Source organism: Phoenix dactylifera, chromosome 4 (genome assembly GCF_051530095.1).
Source record: "Phoenix dactylifera cultivar Ajwa chromosome 4, Ajwa_hap1_PhDact_Kaust_v1.1, whole genome shotgun sequence".
In the NCBI taxonomy this organism is placed as follows: domain Eukaryota; kingdom Viridiplantae; phylum Streptophyta; class Magnoliopsida; order Arecales; family Arecaceae; genus Phoenix; species Phoenix dactylifera.
This window is the reverse complement of record NC_143193.1, coordinates 6,509,879-6,531,013: the sequence shown is the minus strand read 5'-3', so window position 1 is coordinate 6,531,013 and position 21,135 is coordinate 6,509,879. Positions and strand designations below refer to the sequence as shown.

At 36.2% G+C, this 21,135-nt stretch overlaps 1 protein-coding gene across 36 annotated transcripts in view; it reads right to left on the bottom strand.

The window, feature by feature from the left end:
- LOC120105337 (uncharacterized) overlaps positions 1-21,135 on the bottom strand; it is a 67,058-nt gene that overhangs the window by 40,456 nt on the left and 5,467 nt on the right. For 11 of the 36 annotated variants that reach the window (XR_016400164.1, XR_016400188.1, XR_016400185.1 and 8 more), the window contains exons 4-6: positions 5,586-21,113; positions 5,377-5,480; positions 2,488-5,274 (exon numbers count right to left, since the gene is read on the bottom strand). Coding sequence is in view for 4 of the 36 variants with exons in the window: in XM_089930075.1 (XP_089786201.1) it covers positions 2,488-2,589; positions 4,722-4,813; positions 5,215-5,260 (240 nt within the window). In the remaining 32 variants the exon portion in view is untranslated. Of the gene's footprint in view, positions 1-2,487; positions 5,275-5,376; positions 5,481-5,585; positions 21,114-21,135 lie in introns of those variants that run through there. The other 25 variants (XM_089930075.1, XM_089930078.1, XR_016400186.1 and 22 more) reach the window with 24 other exon arrangements.

Here is a 21,135-nt window from a genome sequence, read left to right as displayed (position 1 = left end):
GGAACCAAAAAATATAATTTACGTATGGGTTCCGTCCGGTACCGATACGTACCGGCCCGTACCGACTCGTATCAATCGGTACGGCAAACCATGCTCCTTACCATAAAAGAAAGGAAAAACAATTCATTACATGCAAAGTTTAAAAGTACGATCTTGCTACAATTCTGTCGAATGGGTTCAATTTTTGAAAATTATAGTTTTAGTTTCAACTCAAATTTAACATTTACAAAAAGGATTAGGAAATCTTAAAAATTGATAGAAGACGACCGGTTTATATTTGCACAAGTTTTTAGTAAACTCATTTTTTGGGTTGCCATGTATAGTTGTCAGACCTGAATCTCGAGTCTAAAATATTGCTAAAAAGAACTAGAAACTGAAAAATAAAAATGGAAAATACAAGCTAGCAAACCATAAAGATACAAAATGTAAATTGTAACTTGTGATCTCGTGGTTATAGGAAATATATGCAAAAATATTGTTGAAATAACTAATTTTTAACATTTCCAAAAAATTCTTAATGGTGCATTTCAATTACTTTGTAATGTTTTAATGAAATCAAAGTAAGGCGGCATGATCTTTTTTTGTTTGAGCATGTTAAAAGCTTACATAGAAAATAAACAGAAATATATATTCCATTTCCTTGAAATTCTGGCAAGACAACAGCTATTTGCTTCTGATGTGCTTAAAAAAAAAAATCACTACGCGTCCGCGCGCGTCCGCACCGGTACTAGAGCCCGTGTGGGCGCTCTTCCCCGTGCACGGACGCTCTTCCCCGAGCGTGGGCACGCGGAAAAAATGTGTTTGGGCCGGTGCGAACCGGCCCGGTTCGCACCGAGACAAATACGGAACCAATCGGTGCGATCCAACCATGGGTCGGTTCGGCATACCTTGGTTTCAAATATGTTTCAACCCAAACTTCGCAGTTTGTCTACGCATATATCATCAGGCAATACTTCAATTGTAGTTCTTTCAAGATATTCAAGATATACATTCTTTCTCGATCTCCCCCAAAATGTAATACCTAAGACTAACACATGGAGAACTCCACCCAACAATGAGAACGTATTTATTTATCCATTTTCATTACCACATTTGTAATAGAGGAAAGTTCTAAAATTAACGACCAGAGACCAATGCCAATGATTGTACACAGTAGTAATACATTGTTGTCGAATGGGAATGCAGCAAACTGACAGGGAAACAAATTACTTTACTATTGAAAGCTGACTTTTTCATGGAATTATGTTGATCTTTCAAGGCAAGAATGCAATTAATCCCTTTTTTGAGGCATCATGTCACATATGCGATTTTTTTCAAACAAGACCAACATGGTATAGTCAAAGTGTTGGCCCCCAAAATTCTGAAGCCTGTGCTGAACAAGAAAACCTCCTGATAACCAGCCATTTGAGTAGAGTGGCAAGTCACTGATCCATGGTTTGGCTGTTAGATGACTATAGGAGCGGAATTTCAAATCAAGTAACCTGAACAATTTAAGTCATGGATTATCAACTTGTGAAGATATGAGAACTTAGATCCTCTTCAAATTAGCTTATTTGATTTATGTTTTCGCCACAAAAACATGGCGTCAGTGGATATGTGCTACTATTTCCCATAGACATACTAAAGAAGTAACCTAAAAGAAAATGAACTTATGATACTTGCAGTCTTGTACCCAACAAATGGTTGACAATTTTATTACAACAAAAACGGGAACTGAGGGGTAAAAAAAACTATATGCTGACAAATACTTTCTCTAAACACCAATTCTTTACAACACGTAGATATCCTATATCTCCTACAGTACACTCGGTTCTCACTTTCTCTTTCCTAGTTTTATTATACATCTATCTCAAAATTCTCATTTCTTCCATCATCTTGTTTGCTTCAACCATTTGTTGGCTTTGCTAACCGGCTATCTCTAGCAACAAAGGTGATTTATTGTGCATCAATTTCAGTATTGTCACGGATCACTAACATAAAACAAAAAAGAGCTTAGAATCCTTAATGTATTCCAGTAAAACCAACAATAATCTTCAAACCAAAGTTAGCAATCCCGGTACCATGGACCATTCCAGTAGCTTATTTGTACAGGTCAGTTCAAACAATATACCCATGCACAAACATATGGCGCACTGCTGGAGTCGGCACAACAACTGTACCATGTGTCAGTATAGCCGTATCAAGCCTCTGAACTATTCCACTATGGTACTAGGTCGGCATGCTACACTCCATACCCATGCTATAAAACCACCACTTGTAGTTTACAAAAGGATAGCCTAGCTTAAAAGCTCATGCTAGAGACTTCACTAAATCTCAGCCCAATCAATGAAAAGATAAAACGCAAAGGCAAATCAAGAATAAAACGAGGAAAAAATGCTAAGGGGCTGTCTTTATCTTAAACTAAATATATATAAGTGAAACACTCAAACACTCCATCAACAAACAAAATGCTTAAGTATCAAAAGTGGTTATGAGTTCAGGAATTACCATAGTGTAAAAAATCATTGCTGAAAGATATTCCGTTTCACCAACTGCTTTTCTTCTGCATTCATTCCAATCTGAGAATGTCTTTTTATCTTGACATTTAATCTATCCATTAAGTCAATTTGAGTTAGTAAATGAGATCAAATTTATCATATAATAACTAGTCACCACTATCAGATATAGCCTATAGAATGGTTAAGCAAAGATGTGGCATTTTACAAGATGTTCCTGAGACAACCTAGAAATTGATGATGACAAATGTTGAAGATAAAATGGAACAAGTACATGAACAAAACGATTAGAAGAATCAGAAAATTTGGAAGGAAATAACAAATAAAAGCCATAATACTATGCAAAATTGACCTCTACTTAAGCCCAACAGTTAGAAATATCTTGCATCACATCTGGAAATATTGTTTTGAAACCCTTGCTGTGGGAGATTTCTAGGAAACCAGCCACTAGACCAGATTCCCAAAAATGTATTCATGTCTCTATAAACCCATCATATCATTCCTACTCACATGTGAATCAGAACTCTGCAACTAGTATTCCAAAGCAGGGTTCTGCACAACTTGGCTATGAATATGTAACTGTACAGCAAAAAGTAAGCAAGTTGACACCATTATTAAGACTCTAATAGTAATAATGCATCGCGTTGATTCTGTAAATGTCTATTGTAGCTACTGTAGTCAAGGACTTCAGAATCTATGATTTGATTAGTATCTTTTCGTCATTGTTGGCAAGTTAACTCAGGAAGCATATATCATACTTATTTAAGCAGAAATTGACAGCTACATTTGATACTTCATCATTAATAAGAATATAGAATCACAAATAACTTCTGTTATCTAGAGATATATAAAGTAGTGTTTCTTGAAAGCCTCCCATTGGATTTTCACAAGCCAATATGTTGGGCACTTGTCATTCTGTAACTCCCACTGCTACATATCCAGGTAATACTAGTTCAGACTGTATAGATGTATATTTTTCTTTGACCTCAGTTAAATAATAGAACTTTTGATCCATTCTAGTGCCTTATCTGCAGATGTAAGCATTCAAAATAGTACAGAATATTGGATTGGTAGAAAAAGATCAAGTTTAAGTTCTTCCTTTTTCAGTTTCAATAATTTATGCAATTTGATGTAATGTGCCACTGAAGATTTGAGAACATAAATCTTAAACAATAATCATTTCTTGAAGCAGGTATTTCGTTTTGTAAATATAAATGAGATCTTGATGCATGCATCAAGTATTTCCGAATGAAATCTGTAAGATAATAATACATATGAGAGAGATAGTGGTGGTTTTCTTTTCTTCTTTCTCTCTCTGTCTTTTTTTGGGGGATTGTGGGTAGGGGGCAGTGGGGCAACACCGTAGATTTTTTTTTCTGGTATTCCGGGATTGCACACCAGTTGTTTGGGAACTTTCGATTTTAGATCAGTAATAATTCCATCAATGCTCCAGTCTGGCACACTTGAATGGGGGATGTTGAAGGGAAAAGGATTTTAACATCTTGTTGCTTACCAAATACTGCAGCAATTTCAATTGGCTTCAGCCCATCCTGAAATTTACAGAGCAAAAGAACAAGGGAAAGATGAGTTTCATAAGGCTTGCAACATCATCCTACACTCTGTACAGCGCAACAATGTTTCTCAACATGTTAGTATTCTGCTGGTATTCAAGCACAAGGGAGTTGCAGGAGTAAAATGGAAAAGGGCGGGGGAGGAGGAATCAACTTAAAGTGGAGTCCCCTTGTTGATAAAAATCCAGGATTCGGATCGCACGGGCTCCCAAAAATGAAAACATATTGTTCTTGGCGCTCGAGTTTTTGACAATAATGATGCTGACTTCGTTCCATCAATTGGCACCACACACCAGTTTTTCATAGAGCCAATAATTACCATTACCTTTTATACCACCTCATGGTATGTTGTACATGACATCTATTTCTTGTGTAAACCCTGTTGGCTAAGAAGTTTGTGAGATGACAATATAAAAAGAGAAAGTTCCCACGTGCATTGTAAAGTTCATAGAATGGACATTCTGAGGATCAATCAAAGAGAAAGAATGACATCAAAGCTACAGCATAGCAGTGTGGCATGCTAGTATTTACTTTGCAGTCAGTACGGAGTTCATCATCACGTTTGCTTTCTGTGGCTTCTGTTAAACTGATATAAGAATTTTAGAGAGCTAAAAACAGCCAGAAAAATAAACAAGGCAAAGATATGAGCACTTACTTTATTAGGTATATTTGCATCAGCCCCAGCTTTCAGTAAGCATTTAATAATCTCAGTCAAGCCACCACAAGCTGCCAATCCAAAGGGAGTTACTCCAATGGAAATATCACCATTCACATCAGCGCCCGCGTACATGAACAGAAATACATAATAAATTGTTTAGAAGAATTCTTCGCATCTCAGAAGTGAGAGGTCTCATTGCTCTCTCTGATAAAATTTGTTTTTTTGTAGTCCTACCACATTTTATAATTTGTTTGAGAAATTTCATGAGCAATGATATTACATTGACGATTCTTTTATAGGGCTTTTCTGAGCCACTTGATTAGAAAGCAGGCAGATGCCAGGCCAAAGGTGTGAAATTCTCCAAAATTTTTTCAATGAATATCCTAAGAATAGCATATCATCTTATAAATTCCTTAATTTCCTGAAGTTCTTTGTGGTCCCTCCTAAGTGAACATTATGGTCATTTAGATGATGAAAGATCCAGGCTTACTTTCATATAATCTCTTCATGCTGTTTACCTCGATCAGTTCCTCCATGCATTGCAGTGAGCCTGCAAGAACAGACATCATCAATGGTGTAAAGCCATTGTGTGAAACCTTCTTGGGCTGGAAATATAGAAGCAAGATGAAGTAAAAAAAAAAATGACTAATACCTCCAACAAAACTAAAATATATCAAAGATCCTCTGTTGTAGAATAATGTCTAAGGTACAAGAACTACCCCACGCTGCATATAACGTGTCCTTCCATATAACTAGCTGCATATGTAATAGCAAAAACAGGCAAGATGGTAACAGAAGTAAGCCCCAAAGAGAAAAAACCACATAGGACAAAAAATACCATATCTGATCTGAAAGGTTTACCAGAACTTCTTTCTGTCTAGGCAAGTTTGATAACTCATGCCATTTGTGTTACCCTGACTAGCTATCAGGAGGAACCAATAATACACCCCCATTCTATCAGCCACTTGCAATAATGCATGTTTCTTGTGCTTCATGCTAATATGGGAAATTGTACTTTCTTTTTGGCATGATTGAATTATGTGATCAACAAACCTAGCAAACATGACTGAACTCACATAAGTAAAACTCATGTTGAGAAAAAAAATTTAATAGTGTAATCTGTCACTTTATGCATTACGAAGTGCATAGTGCTTGATGTAGTTGGTACTAACAAAATGACCTGCACAGACTACAAAACCAAGGAAAAAATCAATAGACATACTCATATGAACGTATTCCACAATGATAAGCAGAACATAAGAATCCATTATACAAATGTCTATTATTTACTTTTATGAGCAAAAATATAAGTTCCCAGAAAGCCATTCTTTAGAAAGCAGAAAGAAAGTTTTGCTTAAGTTGAGATTACTCATTCTATAAGATTTTAGGTGCTAATACAATTGAGATTCGACTTTCTTCGAGCTTAATTATGGCAACTAGGCAGTAATGTATGTTCTGACAAAGCCTCACTGAAAAGATCAAGATGCACTTTTCTTGGAATAAGAGAACAAAGAAAAAATATAAGTGGACCTGCATGACCAAAGTAATTTAGAAAGTTAAACAGTTGATTCATATGGTATAACAAAATCAATCCCCACATGCAAATAGATATTTCAAGGCACTTAGGTAGATAATGTCGGTTGACTAACATGATGTTGTTAGTTATTTGAAATTTTGCAAGCAAATAGTAGAATTTAGTTTTATAAATGTTTATAAGGGTTGCAATCCATCAACCAATTTGCCAACATGGGATCACATTAGCACGTTTTGATACGATAATAGCAGGTTTGGGTCATAAACAAATTGGCCCAGCGAACCAATTCAGCAAATGGGCAGTGTTCAAGTTTATAGACTTGACCTGCTTGATGTGAACTGACCCATTTAACGAGCAAGTCAGGTGGAGCAAGTCACGTGGATATAGTTATGGCCCAAATTTGAATGTGATTCTACACCGACATGCTTAACTGTGTGTCGACACTAACTACTATATCCAAAAAGTTGCATATATGGAATATCAGGTATAACGATAGATTGAATAGATCAAGGTCCGCCGTACCGGTACCAGTCGGCGTACCGGTGGCAGCCCGAACCGGTACGAAACCGATCCCATACCGGTCCGTACCGATGGCGTACCAGTCCGTACCGGTGGCGTACCGGTCCGAACCGGTTCCATACCGGTCCGAACCGGTCCCGTACCGGTCTCATACCGTTTTTTCAACAATAAACTACCGGTACCGGTCCGGTACCGATCCCAGACCGGACCGGTACGTACCGGCCGTACCGGCCGGTACGGACCGGTACGGCAGACAATGGAATAGATGTTAAATTAGAGGGTTGACATTGGCCAATAGATTAATTGGGTAAGCAGCAGGCTAAGTATGCTAGATTTGATATAAGTGTGTCACGGTAGGTTAACAGGTTAGCTATTGCATCGCAGACCCAATCTGGCCTGATTTGTACTTCTATTAATAAAGCAATCATGGCTGTTTGGTGGAAAAAGCTTTTCCCCACTTCATTTTCCATTTTTCTTAAGGTTTCGGCATTCCAAGTCTAGAAGAATATATTTTCACAAGACAAATATTATTTATGATATATTATTAAACATGTAGAACCAAGGTCCGCTGTACCGACCATACCGACGTACCAGTGGGCACCGGTACCAGAATGGTACTGGTACCATACCATACCGAACCGAACCGGTACTGTACCGGTTCGGCTGGTTCGGGCCAAAAGCCAAAAAAAATTTAAGGTCGGTACGGTCCAGTATCAGTTCGGTACGAGCCGGTACCGGCCGTTACCGACCGGTACGGATTGCGAATAGTCGAAACCGAAAAATATAGCTGCACCCATGGTCTGCTGTACCGGTCGGTACGGGCCGGAACATACCGATACCGGACCCTACCGTACGGTACAGCAACATACTTCGGTACCGATGCGTACCGGCCCGTACCGGCCCGTACCGAACCGGTACCGGCCCAAACCGACCAGTCCGTACCGGCTCCAATATTTTTTTAGCTTTTAGCCCCATCGGTACAGTACCGGTTCGGCTCGATTTGGTTCGGTACTGTACCGGTACCGATGCCCACCTATACGTCGGTACCGCGTACCTTGGCTGTACCGTACCGATTCTGTCCGGTACCGGTACATACCGGCCCGTACCGACCCGTACCGATCGATACGGCAGACCATGTGTAGAACTATAGATAGCCCTTAGAATGTAAATATAACATTATATTAACTGCCAAACTGCAAACTTCAATGCTTAATGAACTGTTGCGACATTCTCAAGGAAAACTTCATGTCAAAAAAATGCTTAACCATCTAATGTCAAATCTACAGTTTTTTCCAGTTTGTTTCAAGCACGAGTCTGTTGGGCTTGCTCTCTTAAACTACCACCACCCCCTCCCGCCCCAACAACTTTTTGCAATTGAGCCTATCTTTGAGGCCCCACACATGTAATGAACATCTTTTGTACATACAATATCAAACCTTTAGCCATGGCTAATTCTCAGGATAGTCTCATGTGTTTTGCAAAACTAACATTCAACTGCTAAATAGACGGCATTTGAATCAAAGTCTAGGATAAAGATCAAATAAATACATGCATATGTCTGTAAACATATAGCAAATACATACCTATGCTTGTAAACATATTGCTGTAAATATGCACAAGTAAAACAAGCACATGCATGTGTATGTTGTATGTCACAAGTATGCAGGTACACGGATGTGTCCTCAGATTCATAACTCCAAAAAAGAAGTTTTGCATTCTTAATAAAATTTGAGTTTTAACTTTAAGATTATGATACTAATTTCTATTATAGATCTTAAGATGTATACAAATCGAGGCATGAGCATTCAACTCATCCACCTGCTTGTTCTTTCACCAATTTCCCTTAGTTGTACAAGCAGTCTGATCAGATTATTAATGGCAAAAATGAAGCATATATAGCTAGATTTTTGTAAAATATTTACTGAATCTCCACCATTCATAAACTTAACAAGTTATTAAATGCATGTCTGAAATTTTTATGTAAAATTTTTTTTACCTTTTTTCCTGACTGTGTCGGTGTTCCTCTTTTTCCTATCCTTTTATATTCCCAATCTCCTTGCCCTTTCATCTCTTCGTCCCCCATCCATTACTTACATAATTTTCTTATCCTATGTCAATCCAAAAGATCTGCCGCATCTATGAGAACCAAGATTAAGGGCATGTGATTCAGATTTGACTTCCTTGTACCTTCAAGAGGTAGTTGTCCATCTTCTGCACTATTATATAAGAAATTCAGTATGGATGCCATCTCTATGCAAGCTATAATAAACAATAAGTTATACCAGTTGTTGCCAAAGAAGCAATATCTGCCACGGGTTCTGGCGTCTGTATCAAACCACTTGTCTGTACTCTTCACCAGACATATGATTTAGAACAAGATCTTAAAGCAAGTGTCAGCCTATAATCTGCAAAATTTAAATAAGCTCAAAGGCCCAATATCTTTTACTCCACTAATCATTCTTTCTAATTAAACTTCCTGGAAACCTAGATGTGAAGCCTATAAAGAAAACAAACATAATTGCAGTTTAGGCAGCTTGAACGATCATTAAAAGGAAAAGAGGAGAAAATATCATGTCAACTTGAAGACCACAATTAAAGAGAATCAAGATGCAATATTGCTGCTTCTGAGACAACACTACAAGTACAGCAGGCCAAAACAAAGCCTGGGGCTAAATACACACAACATAAAGATGCTTGTTGAATAGAGTTCATCAATAATTATATAATTGCACAATTAGAATCATTGCCACTATTATTATGCATTGTAAGACTGCTGATAATTTTAAGTGATGAATGTGATCGGGAATCGGGATTGTAGGGGAAAAATAAATTCAAGAGATGGATGGAAATTGCCAAAGAACAACTATTTTAAGTGGTTGCTATAGCTAATGTCCACCAAAATATTGATGCAAAAAAAAATTCACAAGTACACGACAAAAAGAATTATACGTAAAAATCTATCAACGTAAGTAATCATATAGAAAAAAGAAAGCTTACGATGCATATGAAAATAAAATCCGCAAAGTTGAATACCCTTTTTAATTTCCATAACAAGTATTTCACCAAGACCAGGAAGGAAAATATAGAAGCAAGTTGAAGTAAAAAAAATTGACTAATACCTCCAACAAAACTAAAATATAACAAAGATCTTGTGTGAATAATGTGTAAGGTACAAGAACTACACCATGCTGCATATATCGTGTCCTTCCATATAACTAGTTACATATCTAATAGCAAAAACAGGCAAGAGGGTAACAGAAGTAAGCCCCAAAGAGAAATTATGCTGCATATATCGTGTCCTTCCATATAACTAGTTACATATCAGTTGTACCTTCATGAATTTGTCATTCTCATTATGTTGAGCTGAAAAGAAGAAAGAAAAGAAAGAAAAAAGGAAAAGAAATCAAAAACCTTGAGTAGAATTATTAAAATCATCTGTCACCAATTGAATGAATAAACCTATCCCACTAAACTTGTATTGGATTCCATAAAGGGGTAGGAGATATATCCAATCAAAACATGAATTTAAGTTAATTCCATTGGGCCAAATTAAGAAATCCATGTTAAAGTTATAGCCAACATAGTTGTTTGCTGTATCAGACCCAAAAATTGTTCCAAATATGTTCAATCATCTTGTATGTCAACCTTCCTGTTCTCTTGAGCTTTAACAGACAAAAAAGTATGAAACTTGCCTCCAACCTCAGATGCTGTACGCGTTCATCCAGGTTGACCTGCTATGAAGGACCACACTTTCCTAAGAAATGACCCACAAACTATAAATTTGCCACAGACCTTCATGTTTCATCTCTAGGGTCCAAATATTATAACTTGTAAGCACTTGGATACAACTTGATTTTCATATTCAATCTCAAGACAACAACACTGCCATCAATTACAGGAGAACACTGACCCCAAATAGCATACTAGCACCAAAATGCTATTTTGGAAAGTCAACTCCCTCTGTTGCCAAATGAGCATAATCTCTAAACTACAATTCATTTGCCTTCATCCACCTCAATTCCAATGCGCTTAATTGACCTTCTCAGACTATAGCTTTAACCCTACTTTAGGACTCGGAGTACGTGTGAAAATTGAAAGCTACCTCAGTTGTGAAGAAGACTATTTCCCAATATGTAGGAGGATGAAGGTTTAAAGCATTAAATTGCATTTTCAAGGAAAGAGACAATGATGGAGAAGTAAGATGTGGTGACAAACAATTTGTGGAAAACTGGTGGCAGAGTAAGAAAATTTTGCCAAGTTATTTCATCTAGTTTGCTTGAGTTCTCCATTTTTTATCTATTTATACAGTCATATACACATCTATGTGGACATACAAACACATATTCAAGATACAATGCACATAATAGATCAATCCAATTACACGCTTGTTCTATCATGAGCATTGATTGAAGTCTTAAGATCCCCAGTTAAAAAAAATGATGTATCCCCCATTCATTCCATACATCTATTATGTTAAAAAAATGATGTTAAAAAAATGATGTATCATGAGAAATGTATGGTCTGACAAAGCCTCACTGAAAAGATCAAGATGCACTTTACTTGGAATAAGACAACAGAGATAAAATATAAGTGGACCTGCATGACCAAAGTAATTTAGAAAGTTAAACAGTCGATTCATATGGTATATCAAAATCAACCCCCACATGCAAATAGATATTTCAAGGCACTTAGGAAGATAATGTCGGTTGACTAACATGATGTTGTTAGTTATTTGAAGTTTTGCAAGTAAATAGTAGAATTTAGTTTCAGAAATGTTTATAAGGGTTGCAATCCTTCAACCGATTGGCCAACATGGGATCACATTAGCACGTTTCGATATGGCAACAGCAGGTTTGGGTCATAAACAAATTGGCCAGTTCAGGAAATGGGCAGTTTTCAAGTTTATAGACTTGACCTGCTTGATGTGAATCGACCCATTTAATGAGCAGGTTAGGTGGATATAGTTATGACCCAAACTTGAATGTGATTCTACACCGACATGCTTAACTGTGTGTGGACACTAACTACTATATACGAAAAGTTGCATATATGGAATATCATGCAGAGCGATAGATTCAATAGATGTTAAATAAGTGGGTTGACATTTGTCAAAAGATTAATTGGATAAGTATCAGACTAAGTATGCCAGATTTGATATAAGTGTGTCACGGTAGGTTAACAGGTTAGCCATTGCATCGCAGACCCAATCTAGCCTGATGTGTAATTCTATCAATAAAGCAATCTTGGCTGTTTGGTAGAAAAAGCTTTTCTTCCCTTCATTATCCATTTTTCTTAATGTTTCGGCATTCCAAATCAAGAAGAATATATTTTCACAAGTCAAATATTATTTATGATATATTATTCAACATGTAGAACTATAGATATTCAACATGTAGAACTATAGATATTCAACTGTAGAACTATAGATAGCCCTTAGAATGTAAATATAATATTATATTAACAGCCAAACTACAAACTTCAATGCTTCATGAACTGTTGTGACATTCTCAAGGAAAATTTTATATCAAAAAACTGCTTAACCATCTAATGTTAAATCTTCAGTTTTTTCCAGTTTGTTTCAAGCATGAGGCTATTGGGCTTGCTTTCTTAAACTATCACCCCCCCCTTGTGGCCAACTTTGTTTTTTTTTTTTTTTTGCAATTGAGCCTATCTTTCAGTCCCCACACATGTAATGAACATCTTTTGTACATACAATACCAAACCTTTGGCCATGGCTAATTCTCATGATAGTCTGATGTGCTTTGCAAAATTAACATTCAACTGCTAAACAGACGGCATTTGAATAAAAATCTCAGATAAAGATCAAATAAAAATCTTCTGATCATAGTTTTAGATATAGAACCTTGTCATTTGCCGCTCATGTGCAGCTGCCTATTTTTGACCTTTGAGTCATCCAAACCATATCGAGTTCGAGTATGATGTAATATTCAAGAATTATACATTATTTATTATACTTATTTTCATTAAAATATCCAAATAATTCATTCTATCTTTCTTAGGGCAGCCATAAGTTACAAAAATTAATATATGGAAAAAGCTAAAAGAGAGTTTTAGTGCAGATTGTTAACACTAATATCATTATTGTTAACACTATTGTCATTGACTAGGATTTGGCTTAAATCTTCACTATGAGTTCAACTTACAAAGTGCTAGCTGTAGCCCCTAACTTACAAACCTATGAATGATAGGTTTGTAAGTATCGAGTTTAGGGTTAGATCAAATCAAGCAATGATAGATCATCCAATATATCATTATATTAGATCATGTAAGAAACAATGACACAAACCAACAACCAAATAGATCATTTTTCAAACCCATCCATGATTCTAGACCAATAAATCAAAGCATGGCTAATAAGGTTGGATCATCTACTGACCCGACCCATTAATTATCTAAAAGTTTGGGATTCTGGTTTGGGTCACAACTCAAACCTCTACAGATCTAGGTAGGGTTTGGCTGCACCCTTGTATGCTACAACCCTCTACAGGTCTAAGTTACAACCCTAATATTTTTTTGGAACTGTAATGCCAACATGTGCACCCTTGTATGCTGCTTGAGCTCATGCATCATCTACAACAGGACCAGTGAATTGCCCGCGCAATATTTTTTGCAAGCTAACACTTGTGTTTATGTATCACCCGGATATTGAAAGAAAATTCCTAGTTGACACTATGAAATATATTTGTAGTCAGTTTGATATGACAGTAGCACCTCTACAGACCTTTGTCTCTCCATAAAAAGCCATGTTGCCACCTGATATATCCTCACACCTGCACAAGCCCGCCTGATTAGAAGATGGCAATGCTTAACTGTTTAATCCGTTTAATTTGGGCCTGCCTTTCGAGCCCAAATTCGGTACTTACTCAAAATTCGAGCTTTGAGCAGGACCTTGAACTTTCTAAACCCTTTTATTCAGTTTAAAATATTAAAAAATGCATGCTTAAATTAAATATTTAAAAGATATTGCTAAGGCCTATGGACTATGATTTTAGTATGACATCAGCTAGTCTTGATGGATGTGGAAACAACAACATATACGGATCATTGAATGATAGGGGCCTCACGAGTTCAGATCCTCTGCAATGCGTGATATACAACATTGAGTGGTACAATCTTGGATGGCTTCCATGCCATCCAATCACAAAGATGGATGACTATCAAATAGGACAAGCATTATGTGGCATATACGACGCATTGGGTATGCCATACACTAATATTTTTTTTGTTAGCCTTCTGTCTCTGTGATTGGATGATGTGACAGCCATCCAGAGCTGTACAACTTTGTATAGTGCAAAACACACATTGTAGAGGATCTTAGGTTAGGGCCTCAGAAATCTCATTCACAATGTTTTAGTGAAGCTTGCATGTTCGGCCAAGAGATTATTTATCTCTTTTGCATCCAATAGCAAGACTTGAAATAGGCAACAAGAATGGAGACTACCACTCGCTCCTGCAATGCCATTCATGTCATGATGCTTGCCTCCCTGACAACCATCAGTGGCACTACCATCCCTATCATCTTCCTCTCTACCACCACTCTTGCATCCTACCCTCCATATCCCTCATCCCACTCCACTGCTGAGAACACTACCCATATCGCCCTATCACCGGCTCAGGGGTTGGGCGGGCACGCGGTTGGCCGCGCACTGCGGGGCGGGCGCGCGGAGGGCCGCAAGCTGTTGGACAGGCGCGCGGAGGGCCACGCGCTGTTAGACGCGTGCATGGGGGCCCGCACGCTGCAGTACGCTTGCAGGGGCGCGGTTGGCCCCGCGCTGGTGCGGTCGTGATCGAGGGCCCCGAACCTCACGCAGGCGTTGTGCGTGGTCTGCGCAGGATTGGGCCGGCTGCTGGTGAGGTTGGCCGAGGTCTGGGCAGACCTATATGTAATGGATTTGGCCCGAGTCTTGGCCTTGGCCGAGGTTGGCCTTGGTCGAGCCTCTAGGGATTTGGCTTGGCGGGGCCGGTTTACAATGGCATTTTCTGGGGTCTGCAACACACTGCCCATATCCCCTATTGTCCCCTGTTTTCAATGTTAAGCTAGTGGATGTCGCACGTTTTTAAATCTACATATGTTAAGTTTGTTGACTACCTTGACAATTCAAATCTGGGTTGTCATATTCCACCATATTCAAGGAGCAAATTTTGCAGCCGAATTAACTCGACCTGACTTGGGAACACTTTCGGAGAGCCAAAAAATGCCTTTTGACCCTCCAAAAACACTTTTGAGCCATTTAGTCGCATTTGGTAAAAAAATTTGAAGTGCTTTCTAATTCTTTGAAAAGCTAAAAAATGTCTACCTAGGAGAAACTCCATTCTATAGCTTCCCCCTAAAAATTCCACTTGGTCGATGTTGAAAAGTTATTTTTGATTTAAAAAAATTCTCATAGTTACCAAAATACCCATGCTAGCACATTGTATTGTATTGTATTGTATTATATTGTATTGTAATATTATAATAATATAATAATGTATAATTATATTATTTCATATCATTTCTTATTATATTATAGTATAATACCATGCAATATTGTATTAGATTATATTATAATAATATTATATTATATTATACTATAAGTTATTTTAATATGTAATAATATTTTAATATTTAATAATATATTATTATGTTCTATCATATCACATTATATTATTATACTTAGACAATAACATTTTAATATATAATAATATATTATATTATACTATACAATACTATGCAATATTCTTTATTGTCAATTAGTCATGCTAAAAGCACTTTCTTAATTTGGTTACCAAATAATTGTATAAGTTCTATGGAATTTTACAAATGTAATTACCAAATAGCAAACAATTTTTTGTTAAAAGCTCAACTAGCTAACGCTCTACTATAAACAGCAATCCCAAACAGAGCCTTAATACACTTAACACCACATATTTCAAGGGTTTTCACAAGGGACTTCATGTAATCGTCAGTAATATGACCTTCTCCAAGTCTTGTGACTACCAAGAGGCATTTATCAAAATGGTCAGTTGGCACCTTGAACCCAGGAGCCATCCTCTCCAAATCTCTATTTATTATCTGATGATAGCAAGAAGGCTGAAGCTGGAAGTCACCATTTGTTAATGGCATGGTTCAGGCTGCTTGCTTAGCCATACCAAAAGAGGATCATAAATAATGAAATTTCCAATGGAGCAGCAATGAAAGGCATCATGTATCCATAGCACGTCCTCAGAAATAGGTTACAAAGAAGGCCTCTTGTTCATCTGTACAGGGACCAATATAGTGGAGTTTGGGTGTCAACGTTCTCATGATAGAGGTAGTTATTTCCCATTTTCATAATAATCAATAAGAAGTTGACTCAGAAAACTTGTCTTCTTGCTCCACTCACTTTTGTAGTGCACAACCAAATGCATGCCTCATAGGACTGACAAGCAATGAAACTCATACATTCATGGGAATTATGGCAATTCAGCATATGAAATATAGCAATCTAGTAAGTTTGCACAAGTTGAGTCAACAAATACCAACATAGACGAGCAACAGTACTTATATTTCCTGAGTGACTAAAAGAATGGTATGTGCATACATGCATGGGTCAACATTGCTCACATATTATGCAAATACCAAATTAACCTTGTCTTCGGTAATGGATCTACCACCTTGGTTGTAATGATTATATCAATAAATAATTGAGAAAAGGTTGGATCATTATGATTATGGAAATGTCAATATAATTCAAATTAGTCATTCTATCTTGATTGCATACAAAAGTCTAAGATATAATATCCTATTCAATTACAAGTATAGTGTTGTTTACATTAGTTTGGCGAGCATAATATCTGCTCATGCTTTTCAATGCAATTTGGAGAGCCTAGATATATCAAATTAGATATTTAAAAAGAAAAGAAAAAGATAATAAGTAGAAAAAATATGGACCTTGCAATTATATATTTGATAACGTTAAACTATGTTGAGACTATGTGTGATCATTTTCCTTCAAACATGTGCAATAAAGATTTAAGGTGTTGATCAATATTAAAACATGCCAAAAGTGCTGTCATATGACATCCAACGGGTCAAACAATTAGACCAGGCAAGTGAATGTAAGGCATGTCATGCCACCATTACTGACAAGGAGTTTAAACATGCATAACTAGTCTCATATCGTACAGTACTGCTCCATTAGCCCTAGGAAGGACATTTTGTATTCAAAATGGATGATTAAATTGGAACATCTAGGACTCAAACTAATACTTAAATTCTAAGAATTCTCTCCAAAAGCTTTTTCTACAATTTCCTTACAGTAAGCACAATTAGCAAGATCACAACATGGCCAATTACTACAAATTCATATAAAAAATGGAGTTATTAAGACACAAAGGCATGTGATGTCTTGAATTCATTTCATATATGAAAGATGTCAATTATTTACGAACTTCTTACCATATAAGAAAGGAAAAACAATTCATTACATGCAAAGTTTAAGAGCTCAGTTTACGATCTTGCTACAATTATGTCGAATGGGTTCAATTTTTGAAAATTTGTTTTATTTTCAACTCAAATTTCCAATTTACCAAAAAGATTAGGAAATCTTAAAAATTGATAGAAAACAGCTGGTTTATATTTGCACAAGTTTTTAGTAAATTCATTTTTTGTGTTGCCATGTATAGTTGTCAGACCTGAATCTCGAGTCTAAAATATTGTTAAAAAGAATCAGAAACTGAAAAATAAAATTGGAAAATATAAGCTAGCAAACCATAGAGATACCAAATGTAAATTGTAACTTGTTATCTAGTGGTTATAGCAAATATATGGAAATAAATTGTTGAAATAACTAATTTTTAACATTTCCAAATAATTCTTAATGGTGCATTTCAATTACTTTGTAATGTTTTAATGAAAGGAAAGTAAGACGGCATGATCTTGTTTTGTTTGGGCAAGTTAAAAGCTTAAATAGAAAATAAACAAAAATATATGTTCCATTTCCTTGAAATTCTGGCAAGACAATAGCTATTTGCTTCTGATGTGCTTAAATCATGCAGATTCAATTTTAATATTGCAACAATGCTTCCTAAGGAGATCAAGCAAAAACATGAATCAAATGAAAATGATAAGATAAGGTTTTCAGCCATGTACTTGGGTAATTTGAGCTAAGAAAACTGAAACTGGCCAGAGCTAGACTGATATTAATCAGCTAGGGATGAAATTAGCTGAAATCATTGAAACTCAAATGGTTTCAGATATGTTTCAACCCAAACTTTACATTTTGTCTACGCATATATCATCAGGCAATACTTCAATTGTAATTCTTTCAAGATATACATTCTTTCTCATTGTCTCTCAAAATGTCATAGCTAAGACAAACACATGGAGAACACCTCCCAACAATGAGAACACATTTATTTATCCATTTTCATTACCACATTTGTAACAGAGGAAAATTCTAAAATTAACGACCAGAGACCAACCACATTGATTGTACACAGTAATACATTGTTTTCGAATGGGAATGCAGCAAACTGAGAGGAAACAAATTACTTTACTATTGAAAGCTGACTTTGTTTCATGGAATTATGTTGATCTTTCAAGGCAAGAATGCAATTTACCCCTTTTTTAAAGCATCATGTCATGTGATATATGATATTTTTTTCAAACAAGACCAACATGGTATAGTCAAGGCGTTAGCCCCCAAAATTCTGAAGCCTGTGCTGAACAAGAAAAACTCCTGATAACCAGCCATTTGAGTGGAGTGGCAAGTCACTGATCCATGGTTTGGCTGTTAGATGACTATAGGAGTGGAATTTCAAATCAAGTGACATGAACAATTTAAGTCATGGATTATCAACTTGCAAAGATGTGAGAACTTAGATCCTCTTCAAATTAGCTTATTTGATTTATGCTTTTGCCACAAAAACATGGTGTTAGTGGATATGTGCTACTCTTTCCCATAGACATACTAAAGAAGTAACCAAAAAGAAAATGAACTTATGATACTTGTAGTCTTGTACCAACAAATGGTTGAAAATTTTATTACAACAAAAACAGGATTTGAGGGGTGAAAAACACTATATGCTGACAAATACTTTCTCTAAACATGGATTCTTTAGAACACGTAGATATCCTATATCTCCTACAGTACTCTTGTTTCTCACTTTCTCCTTCCTAGTTTAATTATGCATCTATCTCAAAATTCTCATTCCTTCCATCATCTTGTTTGCTTCTACCATTTTTATTGTGCATCAATTTCAGTATGGTCATGGATCACTAACATAAAACACAAAAGAGCTTAGAATCCTTAATGTAATCTAGTAAAACCAACAATAATCTTCAAACCAAAGTTAGCATTCCTGGCACCATGGACCATTCTAGTAGCTTATCTGTACAGGTCAGTTGGTACAGTATACCCATGCACAAACATATGGTCCACTGCTGGAGTCGGCACAGCAACTGTGCCATGTGTTAGTATAGTGCCGTATCAAGCCTCTGAACTATTCCACTATGGTACTAGGTCGGCATGCTACACTACATACCCATGCTATAAAACCACCACTTGTAGTTTACAAAAGGATAGCCTAACTTAAAAGCTCATGCTAGAGACCTCACTAAATCTCCGCCCAATCAATGACAAGATAAAACGCAAAGGCAAATCAAGAATAAAATGAGGAAAAAATGCTAAGGGGCTGACTTTATCTTAAACTAAATATATATAAGTGAAACACTCAAACACTACATCAACAAACAAAATGCTTAAGTATCAAAAGTGCTTATAAGTTCAGGAATTACCATAATGTAAAAAATCATTGCTGAAAGATATTCTGTTTCACCAACTGCTTTTCTTCTGCATTCATTCCAATCTGAGAATGTCTTTTTATCTTGACATTTAATCTATCCATTAAGTCAATTTGAGTTAGTAAATGAGATCAAATTTATCATAAAATAACTAGTCACCACTATCAAATATAGCCTATAGAATGGTTAAGCAAAGATGTGGCACTTAACATGAAGTTCCTGAGATAACCTAGAAATTGATGAGGAAAAATGTTGAAGATAAAATGGAACAAGTACATGAACAGAACGATTAGAAGAATTTCAACAAAATTTCCAATAAAATAACAAATAAAAAGCAATAATATTATGCAAAATTGACCTCTACTTAAGCCCAACAGTTAGAAATATCTTGCATCACATCTAGAAATATAGTTTTGAAACCCTTGCTGTTGGAGATTTCTAGGAAACCAGCTACTAGACATGATTCCCCAAAATGCATTCATGTCTCTATAAACCCATCATATCATTCCTACTGACATGTGAATCAGAACTCTGCAACTAATATTTCAAAGCAGGATTCTGCACAACTTTCCAATGAATATGTAACTGTACAGCAAAAAATAAGCAATTTGACAACATTATTAAGACTCTAATACTAATAATCGCATCGAGTTGATTCTGTAAATATTTATTGTATTTAATGCAGTCAAAGACTTCAGAATCTAAGATTTGATTAGTATCTTTTCGTCATTGTTGGCAAGTTAACTCAAGAAGCAGATATCATATTTATTAAAACAGAAATTGACAGCTACATTTGATACTATCATTAATAAGAACGTAGAATCACAAACAACTTCTGTTATCTAGAGTTTTATAAAGTAGTGTTTCTTGAAAGCCTCCCATTGGATTTTCACAAGATATTATGTTGGGCACTTGTAATTCTGTAACTCCCGCTGCTACATATCCAGGTAATACCAGTTCAAACTGTATAGATGTATAATTTTCTTTGACCTCAGTTAAATAATAGAACTTTTGATCCTTTCTAGTCCTTTGTCTGCGGATGTAAGCATTCAAAATAGTACAGAATATTGGATTGGTAGAAAAAGATCAAGTTTAAGTTCTTCCTTTTTCAGTTTCAATAATTTATGCAATTTGATGTAATGTGCCAGTGAAGATTTGACATCATAAATCTTAAATAATAATCATTTCCTGAAGCAGGTATTCAGTTTCGTAAATATAAATGAGACCTTGATGCATGCATCAAGTATTTCAGAATGAAATCTGTAAAATAATAATACATATGAGAGAGATAGTAGTGGTTTTCTTTTCTTCTTTCCCTCTGTCTTTTTTTCTGGGATTGTCGGTAGGGGGCAGTGGGGCAACAACGTAGAGTTTTTTTCTGGGATTCCGAATTGCACACCGGTTGTTTGGGAACTTTCGATTTTAGATCAGTAATAATTCCATCAATGCTCCAGTCTGGCACACTTGAAATGGGGGATGTTGAAGGAAAAAGGATTTCAACTACTTCCTGTTTACCAAATACTGCAGCAATTTCAATTGGCTTCAGCCCATCCTGAAATTTACAGAGTAAAAGA